Raw genomic sequence first — 10,534 nt, forward strand, 5'->3', positions numbered from 1 at the left:
CCTCTGGGAGGCTAGGCAAGAGGATCACTTGAGGTCAGGAGTTTGAGACCAGCCTGAGCAAGAGTGAGAGCCCCCATCTCTACAAAAAATAGAAAAATCAGCTGTGCATGGTGGTGAATGCCTGTATTCCCAACTACTTGGGAGGCTGAGGCAGGAGGGTCACTTGAGCCCAGGGGTTTGAGGTTGCACTGAGCTATAATGATACCACTGCACTCTCGCCAGGTGACAAAGCAAGACTCCGCCAAAAAAAAAAAAAAAAAAAAAAAATGAGGTAAGCTTCTAAATGAAAAGAAAGAAAACCTATATTCTAGTTCCTAATTGTGCTATCTATCAAAGCCAGAAGACATTGAGACAATTTATCCTATTGATAAGGAAAAGACTCAGACTATTTATGAGTTCTCTAACTGGTTCTGTAGGTGACTGAGGGAAATAGAAAGAATGAATAATTCCTCAGGGTCTTTAAAAAAGGGGCAACTGCTCTCCAAAGACAAAATCTTCCCCTCTTCTCAGGATGAAAGATGACATCTGATCTCTAAGCGATAGCCCAAAAGAACATTTTTTTTCTCTTCCAGCTCATCTTCATCTGTTTCAACAATGGACTAAGTCCTGCAGGTAAAAATATTTATTTGAAAGTAATCAGAAATTATTATAGAAAGTAAACAAAAAAAGGCAACATTCCATTTTCACCTTTTCTTCTCAGTGCACGCTGAAGCAGAGAAAATACAGTCAATTCTCTTTTCACAGATACAGTTGTAAGTGTGAAAGCAATCAATAACTGCTACTCTTGTTGAGGATAAAAATGCACATTTTCCTCTCCCGGAAGGCAAATTCATTATTGTAAAATTACTGTAAAACAGAAAACATACGTGGCCAATTGTTTAATTCTGAAGCTTACAATTACATAAATCATGATTTTTTTTTAATTCTATTGGCTAAATATCTGGAATACGGAAGTATTAACCATAACGTCATCACTGAAAGATTTTCTTTTGCTCTTAGTCTCTTAAATAGAATCATGGCCTCTTAATCACACCCATAATCTCCCATTTTATTCCACACTGACAGTTTTTGGTCAGAAGGTAAAATTACCTTACCGTATTGCAATGGGATTATGATATTCCAAACCTGCTTTCTTAGGTTAATTTTGTTTCAATAAAAGTGAGAGATGAAAAATAATTGAATTTCTGTGACATAGATATCCACACCTCATGTGCACGTACTTCAAGGAGAAAAAAGTAGAATTGGAATAAACTCAGGAATGAGGTTGTTTCACGTTTGTGTGTTATTGTTCCTATTCCTCATAGTCAACACATGACAGTCCATTGAGAATTATCTAAAGCAAGACTTCTATTTCAGCAAAATGGCGGATTAGGTGCCATAACCAACTTTCTATTGAACACAATTAAAAATGCTGAATGACAAAATTTAAACCATCTAAAATAAATTCATAAACTGATAAGAAGCAGATTCATACTCAGGCTGAAGATTAAGTAAATGCGGGGACCCAGGAGGGTAAGTGAGGCACTAAAGCCAGTTTTTCCCGTGATGGATGTGATAGGCCGAGAAGAATCCTGCCGACATGGAAATTCAGAATCTCCACAAGCTGCATAGGGCCAATACTCCAAAGGGGATATATCTACAATAGCAACCATCTAGAACTGTCTTGAACCTTGGATTTAAGCAGAAAATAAAAAAAAAAATCTCACCTGAGAATTCAAAATCACAAAGCATCTCTCATGTAATTTGCATTTTCTGTATTACTTAAGAATATTCAAATCTCATATAGAAAAAAAGAAACAAATAAGGAGGATAAATGAAACCAAGTATAATAGCTTGCAAGGCATAGGTAGAACACATAAAGTGTGGTAGCAATTAGTAAAGTAGTAACTTGTGAGACAGGTAGAGATACAGTAAGTAGAGCATGTGTGTGCTGAACAGACAAAAAAGGAAGAAAGGACTAAGTAGACACTCAATATACACAAAATATACATGAGGCACATATACACTCAACATTCATGAGGTCTTCAGTTCATCACCCATTCTGGCCTCTGCCCAAGAAACACAAATTAAATCCATATTGTCTTATCAGGTTAATAGGAAAGTTGCAGCTGTGGCCAAGTTTACATGCTTCTTCTGCACTTCCCCGGTAGAGGAAATGTGTGTGCTGGCCACAAAAACCTTCTGGCTGCTGGGCCTTCTTACTCAAACCTGAGGTTTGCCCCTAGGAACCACAACCACATCATCAAGCGAGGGTTTTGCAGCAGAGCGAGTCAGGCAATATGGAGATTGCAGAGCCCAGGATCAGGTGTTCATTTCGCCCTCTCATACCTTAACCTGAGTGCAACAACCTAACCTATTGCTGTCCTTTTGCATTGTACTATGGGTTTTAAAGTGATTTAATTAACTATATGATTTGAGCATCTTAATTTGGCCTAGTAGCCTTTCTGTTCTGTGACCTCTGGGTTAGGTTTCCTGGGAGTGTGCTTGGGGGATACAATCACATCAAGATAATTTCCTGCATGACATTGTTTGTAGATTTGCAGCCCAGAACTACAATACTTGCAACGCTTAAATTTAGAATCAAAAGTAGCCCAGACTCACAGTGCTCCAAGCCACCCAACAAAAGCAAATTCTTTCTTAACGAAGGTACCACCTTCATCTCAGGCCTCTCAAATAGTGTCAACAGCAGCTCAAAAAGAAAAATAAATCACTAAATACTACAAAGAAAATGGCATCATGAACAAGAACCAGCAGAAATAATAGATTAGACCCACAAAACTTCAAATATTAGAATCATCAGGGCTGGGCTCAGTGGCTCACGCCTGTAATTCTAGCACTCTGGGGGGCCGAGGCAGGAGGATCACTTGAGCTCAGGAGTCGAAACCAGCCTGAGCAGGAGTGAGACTCGGTCTCTACACAAAAAGGAAAAAAGATTAGCTGGGCTTGATGGTGCACACCTGTAGTCCTAGTTACTCGGGAGGCTGAGACAGGAGGATCACTCCAGCCCAGGAGTTTGAGGTTGCAGTGAGCTATGATGACGCCACTGCACTCTAGCTGGGTGACAGAGCAAGACTCCCCGTCAAAAAAAAAAAAAAAAAAAAAAAGAATTATCAGATATCATGTGTAAAATAAGTATGTTTAATATCTTTCAAGAAATAAAAGACAGCTTAAAAATATGAGTAACTAGCAAGGATATTTGAAAACACAAAACAGAATTCCTAGAAATAAAAAATATAATAGTTAAAATTTTTTAAAAAATCAATGAACCATTTAACAGCAGATTAGAACTAAAGGTAAACCTAGAAGTTTACATAATACTGCACTTCAAAATAGAACAATAGTGAATATGTGTGTTCATATATATATTTATAAATAACATATAAATAAATATATACATGTATAAACTAATTATATAAAGGACCTTCAAATGAATTTTTGCAATGCTCAGTATACTGATTTGTGATTGTGGGAGAGATCCTTATAGCTAAGTCAAGGTGGTCCAATCACTTTATATCATCTTATTTTATGATTTTGTTTCATTTTGTGTACCTCTGGGCATTTGTTTAGCACATACTCTTTTACTGTTACTGATAACTCTGTATGACACTTCTCTTCCTCTTTTAACTATACTTTCTAAAACACTTCCTTACTCACCCCTCTTATTCTTACCAATGACCTCTAGTTGGAAATGAGTAAAGCTGCGTGAAATGAGAAAAAAATTCTTTTTAGACACAGTCCTTTCAACCCCACACCAACGTTAGGGTTTGAATGCACTCTAGAAACTTACAGTCCAGGAGACGAGCCACTCTCAAGCCATTTCCATTTACTTTCCCTCTCATCATATGATAATCCAATCCAATAATAATTTTTATAAGTCTGGAGTTGAACGAAGGCCTAGGAAGGAAACAAAACACATCATGTGACTAAACTCCCACCTGTAAGAGGAGTACAGAGGACAGGCCGAAGGGCCAGCTGTCTCTGCTACTCTCAACAGCATCCTTCACTCCTCCTTCCTAGAGAACTAACCTCTCTCTCCTCAATCCCTGTATTTGCATTTTCCAAAGCAATTTCCCCCTAATAGATTATTTGTTTATATTAAAAATGGCTGCTGCTCTCATAGATTATTTAAAATAGGGAAAATTAAAAAATCTAAATATCAAGCTATAGGAGACTTGTTAAATAATTTGTGATGCTTTCTGAAACTATTCAAAATCGTGCTCCCAAAGAATATTTAGGACGTAGCAAATTGATCACCCAATCATAAGTGAAAGATGAAATATTCAAAACAAATTTATTAAAATAAAAAGTGTTTGTGTGAGGGCAGTGCATTAAAAGCTTTAGCCTCTTGCTGTAACTCAGTAGTTGGAAGGGGTGAAGGAAAGGAGGCAGTATTTGGAAGTATTTATTATATCTAAAATGTGATATATCAAAGTGACATATTATATAATATCTGATTAAATGACTGAATATATTTTAAAATGTAACTTTAAATTTAACTGCATTTTACTCCATTGAACATAAACAATTATTTCATGACTTGATATCAGGAATTCTTTTTGTTGTGATTTTAAACATTTATTAGATTTGCATACAAATTTTGTACTGTTTTCCTAAATAATAAATAGAGATTTGAGGCTGATCTTTGCAAACATGTCTCTATAAAAAACACATTTTGTGAATCTGGATAATTTTTATTAGTAATAAATTTTTTAAAATTCAATATTGTTGTCATTATATTTTTCTCTTTTTATGTCTTAGGAGATACATCTTGATATGATATATAAGAATGTTGATCAAGTAAATGTTACCTGCAGATGCAGTGAAAATCACTATGAGGCTAATTTGTAAAACTTACCACTTTTAAGTTCCTCATTATTATCTCCATTTTGCAAATAGGCCCAGAGAGGGTAAGTAATTTACTGAAGTCACCCAGCTAATAAGTGGTAGAGCTAGATTTGACCCCAGGCAGCCTGGCTCCTGGGTCCCTAATAGTAACTACTAGACTATTCTCCATCCCAGTTCTTAGTTGCCACCTTATAGAGATAAATAACTGTTGGTTCCAAACTGCAATTTACCAAAGGGTTAAGTATTTCAAAGAAGGAAAAGCATACTTCTCTGTGAGTGGCTCTGCTATAGACTCCTTGGAAAGGGAGATGATTGCAAAGACCCAAACTGCATCCTCAATAATGATGGTCATCATAATAGATAATATGTATTAGACACTTAGTAAGCAGCAGGATCACATCTCTATTAGCAGGCAGGGGTCTCCTATGAGACTCTTAACCATACAGTTTTTGCTCACACAACAGACACAACACGAACAACAGCTAAAGCGCTCTCTTTCTGGATTCCTGCCTGTCCTCAATATCTTAGGTTCAAGGGTGAAAGACAGAGTCCAAGAGAATAAAGTGAATGTAAAAGTTCACGGTACCAGTTCATCTTCATCATCTATCTTCAAAAGGGATGATCTGTAACTTCGGCAAGTCTGCTTACATCCCTTCCAGTCTTTATTTTCCATGGTAAAATAATAACAGCTTAATCCACAACAGGACCAGCGGCCTTCATAACGTTTGCCTACAACATATTGGGTGAATCATTACACTTCTTGTCATCTGGATTCTGTTAACCAGAGCAATATATCAGCTCTGCATGACTAAATAAAATCTCAGTAGCTGTCAATAATGATAATATGAGGCTCATCAAGATTCCGGAATACCAGGAGACACCGGCACTCCCATGGTTAATGCAGCTTTATTCCCAATAGCCAAGACCTAAAAACAACCTCAATGTCCAAGGGTGGATGAATATAAAGAAAATATGGTATGTACATACAATGGAATATTATTCTTCCTTTAAAAAGAAGTAAATCCTGCCATATCCAACAACAAGGATAAACCTTGAAGACATTACGCTACGTGAAACAAGGCAATCACAGAAGGACAGACACTTCATGATGCCACTTAGATGAGGTATCTAAAATAGTCAAACTCATAGAAGCAGAGAATAGAATGGTGGTTGCCTGGGGCTGGAGGGAGGGGGAAATGAGTTGTAATGTAGGTATAAAGTTTCAGTTATGCAAGATGAATAAGTTCTAGAGATCTGCTGTATAGCATAACGCCAATAGTTAACGATACTGTATTGTACACTTAAAATTTGCTAAGAGGGTAGATCTCATGTTAAATGTTCTTACCATAAATAAATAAACATGAGGAAACTTTTGGAGGTGATGGCTATGTTTATTACCCTGATTGTGGTGATGATTTCACAGGTGTACACATACGTTCAAATTCATCCAATTGAGTACATTAAATTTGTGCAGTTTTGTATATCAATAATACTTTAATAAAGCTGCCTAAAAAATAATAAAATTAAATTTTTTAAAATTCTGGAATGCCTTCTAAATAATAGAAACATTATTTTTTGGAACTTGTTTTTTTTCTTTCATGTATTTAATATGTACCAAATTTTTAAAATATTATAGACCCTTTAATAATAGAGACAGTAAATTTTTAATACCATACTTAAATGAGGTTAAATACACAAAAGCTCTTTGTAAACTCTAAATCCTAAACAAATACTCAGTAGTTGTTGATTAACTAGGTCAATTCATTCTTTCATTATGCAAGATACGAGAGTTCACTGTAGGAGATTTAATATGTTTATCTCTTGGGTGTTTTTAATGGTATGATCACATGGAGTTATGCAAACATCGACACTATAGCAAATCTTTCAGACATATTGCAGATATATTGGTCACAAAGAGACCAAATATCAGAAGTCAAGGCAGAATGAAAACACACACACACATACAATTTTCTTTATAACAGCATCCAACTAAAAGCCCTTTTGCTCATTTTAGCCTAAATATACTTTTACTGAGGGCCCGGCTTCCATTTTCTATGTCAACAAAGAGCGGGAGTCTTTAATTTGCCACACGACCAAAATGATCTGAATTTTCAGGAGGGCCAACATGCTATTTCACCTTCTCAGAGCAGTAAGAGTGTAAGAACTGCCATTGGGTTATGAGAACTATAGGATTCTACTGATCCAAACATGGCTCCTAGGGTCCTAATCCCATATTTGAAATAAGCAACCCCAAATACTACATTACATCTAAGAGGCACAAATTAAAAGTTGTCCAGTAGACCCCATAGATCACTAGTACATATCATAAACCTGTTTATTTGACTTCAAAGCTTCTGGAGAGGAAGGAAATAATGAAAAATCATGCAGTCTTTCATTCAAGATTTCCTCCATACCTGTATTTTCCAAAGATTTTGAAAAGATCTCATTTTTTGTATGGCATATGTTCTTTTTTAGAAAGAGTGAGTCCAGTTCCTTTTTCTGCTGAAGGCTTTTATTTTTTAAAATGTCATATTCTAAAGTCTTATTTGTTAAAAGTTGCTCCTTTAAATAGTTGTCATTTTGACTAAGGTCTCTTAGAATGTCCTGCTGATGTCTTTCTTGAATGCACTGAAACACTAAAATGAATAGTATAAATATAATACAAGAAATGCTCATAACAATTAAATATCGAAATTTAAGACAAGAGAAAAAAGTCTCACTTTGACAACCAACCCATATCATTACTTTGATTAGTAATTTGATATTTACAAAGTACACCTCAATGAACTGACCATAGATATGGAAACATAAATTTCTCAGTGTTAGCAACCTAATTTTAGGATAAATAAAATACCTGAATAAAATTATGATGGTAACTCCTTATCTTTCAGATTAGTTCATTTTTAATAGCACATTATTTACAAGTAATTATCAACACGAAATCAGTCTACATTTAACAACATATCTTGTGTGTATCTGAACTATTAGAAACATGAAGAGTTAGCACAAATATTACTGGAGCAGAAGGAGTGTTCATAGGAGAAAGGAAAGTAAGATCCAAATATGTAATTTTATCTGAGTATAATCAGTGATTTTTCTCAAAGATGTGAAGGAATTCAAATAAAAGATAAAGCTCGAATTCAAGATCTAACATCCATGTATAGATTCATTCTTTTACTGAACCATTCTTCATTATATACTTTGAAAAAAGTCAGTAGAAAGCCATAATTTCTTTTGAACAGCTGTTTCTCAAAGAATGTTTAATCTTACATTCACTATGATCTAAACTCATTTGGCAGAATACATGTACTACTAAATCCTCTATCAGAAGAAATATTACCATGTGTTATACAGAATGAGACAGCTCATTCCAGCTTCAGAGTCAAGGTTAAGTAAAACGAAAATGACACGTGATAGGACCAGGAAAAAATCACCTACATAGTCTAGAGCCACCTGGGACATTCCCTGATTACAGACAGGGAACAATGGAGGGAGCATGGTTAAAATCTGTACAATTAGTGTTTACTGCTATTACCCAGACAAGAAATATGTATTTCAGTTACTCACTCTTTGTCACCAACACTATGATTACCATCAACAGAAGTAAGCAGAGGATCCCAAGACTCACTGCAATGAGATGCCAGGGCACTGAAAACACTTTAATAAAAAAGGGGAAAAAACAATCATCAAGGGAAGATGATGGCTCACTACTAACCTTGACCTAGAACACCATGTGAAACAAAGGGACAATCATCTCTAAAAATTTTGCAGAAATATAGCATGCAAATTGATTTAAATTTGTAACCTATAGTGCCAGATGTGGTGGCTCAGGCCTGTAATCCTAGCAGTCTGGGAGGCAGAGGCGGGAGGAGCTCGAGGCCAGGAGTTCAAGACCAGCCTGAGCAAGAGCACAACCCCTCATCCCCCTCCCACCCCCCTCACCCCTGTCTCTACAAAAAATAGAAAAATTAGCTGGGCGTGGTGGTGTGCGCCTGTAGTCCCAGCTACTTAGGAGGCTGAGGCAGGAGGATCGCTTGAGCCCAGGAATTTAAGGTTGCCGTGAGCTATGGTGACGCCACTGCACTCTAGCCTGAGCAACAGTGCAAGAACCTGTCTCAAAAATAAATAAATAAATATAAAATTTGTAACCTATAAATCAGTTTTGAAGTTTCGGATTTCTGGCTGACACACGCACCCACTGTAGATGTCCTAATACAGGAACAGTTCTATAAGATTTCAAAAGTACATCCTTTACAAAAGCACTGATGGCAATGGACACAAAACATGCAGGAGAATCCAAACTGATACACGTGCTCCTTACTGTGGTCACAACTAATCATGAAGAGAAAGGTAAAAGCAGTCAATATTCTTGAGAAATTGGTAGCCAATAGTGGATATTCTGAAGCTACAAATGTGACTGGGGTCTATCCTTAAAAGATTTTCTAGAAATCAACTGGTCTATATTTTTCATAAGTTCTATTTTTCTCTACATAATCCTACAGTTATCCTTTTGCTTTTGAGGTCCTCAGTATCTGAAAGTTGTAGCTCTGATTATCACTAAACTGAAGCAGTAAATGGTTATTCTCAATTTAGAGTTTAATTAAGACAATATTTGAAAAAAGAGAAAGGGTAGAAAAATAGAACACTGTTTTTAATTCAAACATTTTTGCTGCTTCATTGTCATTAAGGGTTGCTAAATATTTAAGACACCTAAAATATCTTCGGTCTGAATATAAACATTGTTTTAACACATATTTTTCATTTCTTATTTTCTAAGACTCTTATTTGTCTAAGAAATGCTGTGGGGTTTTTTTTGTTTTTGTTTTTGTTTTTGTTTTTGTTTTCAGATCTAATCTGTCCTTTACATTTAAAGGCCTCACAAATTCTTCTTGATCAGATTTGAATAAAAACATTTTATTAGCTTCTTAAATTTAAAAGAATTCATTAATTTTTCTATTCTCATAACGTTTTTTTTCTTTAAAAAAGACATCTGTTCTACTACCCTTGCCCATTATAGTTTCTTATTACCAGCTAAGAACAGAAGTACAGATGGAAACATTTTTCAAACGTCAAAAGTTTGTCAATCCATAAGAGACAGGCGAATTTGGATGCTTAAAACACATACCTTTGTCGCCAGTCTTCCCAGGCCTCCGAGTAACATCAGGCCTTTGTCCACTCCGTGACTCTGAAGGAGACTGCAGAAATCTCACGGTTGAATAAATCACTCCCTGATCACTCATCTTTAGAGTAAGAAGAGAAATATATTTCACACTAAAACCTGACAACAGGATGATTTCTGTCTAAAGAAAAAGTAAAATGTCAGTCAATAGGAGCATACCAGGATTTCATGCTGAGAGGGGTGTGTGTGCGCGTGTTGTCTCCATGTATGTGTCTGTATGTCTGTAGGTGTGTGTTTATTAACTCCTTTAAGCACCTAAAGCATGACTGAGCCTGATTTTTATAAGAAATGGAAAACTTTTCAACATTCATGTTAAAGTTATTTATACAGTGATCACTCCTAGTGATCATTACCATGATTATTGGAAAATACAGAAAGAATTTTTAAAATCTACCAGTAGATTATTGTCATATTTGCACAGCCAATTTTCCTTAAAATGTTCAACATACATATACAAATGTTAGGTGAAATTGGTACTATCTCAAATCATTGAAATACTTTTAAGCTAGC

The 10,534-nt window shown here is 35.7% G+C and overlaps 1 protein-coding gene across 1 annotated transcript; it reads right to left on the reverse strand.

The window, feature by feature from the left end:
• Window positions 1-683: 683 nt before the first annotated feature.
• On the reverse strand, window positions 684-10,085 carry LOC138397128 (killer cell lectin-like receptor 2). Its single transcript, XM_069491050.1, has 6 exons — window positions 9,971-10,085; window positions 8,413-8,502; window positions 7,260-7,481; window positions 5,432-5,574; window positions 3,788-3,894; window positions 684-846 (listed from the first exon to the last, which is right to left on the reverse strand). The coding sequence occupies exons 1-6, from the start codon at window positions 10,083-10,085 to the stop codon at window positions 684-686; spliced, it is 840 nt and encodes a 279-aa protein (XP_069347151.1).
• Window positions 10,086-10,534: the final 449 nt, after the last annotated feature.

Source organism: Eulemur rufifrons, chromosome 16, assembly GCF_041146395.1.
Source record: "Eulemur rufifrons isolate Redbay chromosome 16, OSU_ERuf_1, whole genome shotgun sequence".
NCBI classification, from domain to species: Eukaryota; Metazoa; Chordata; class Mammalia; order Primates; family Lemuridae; genus Eulemur; species Eulemur rufifrons.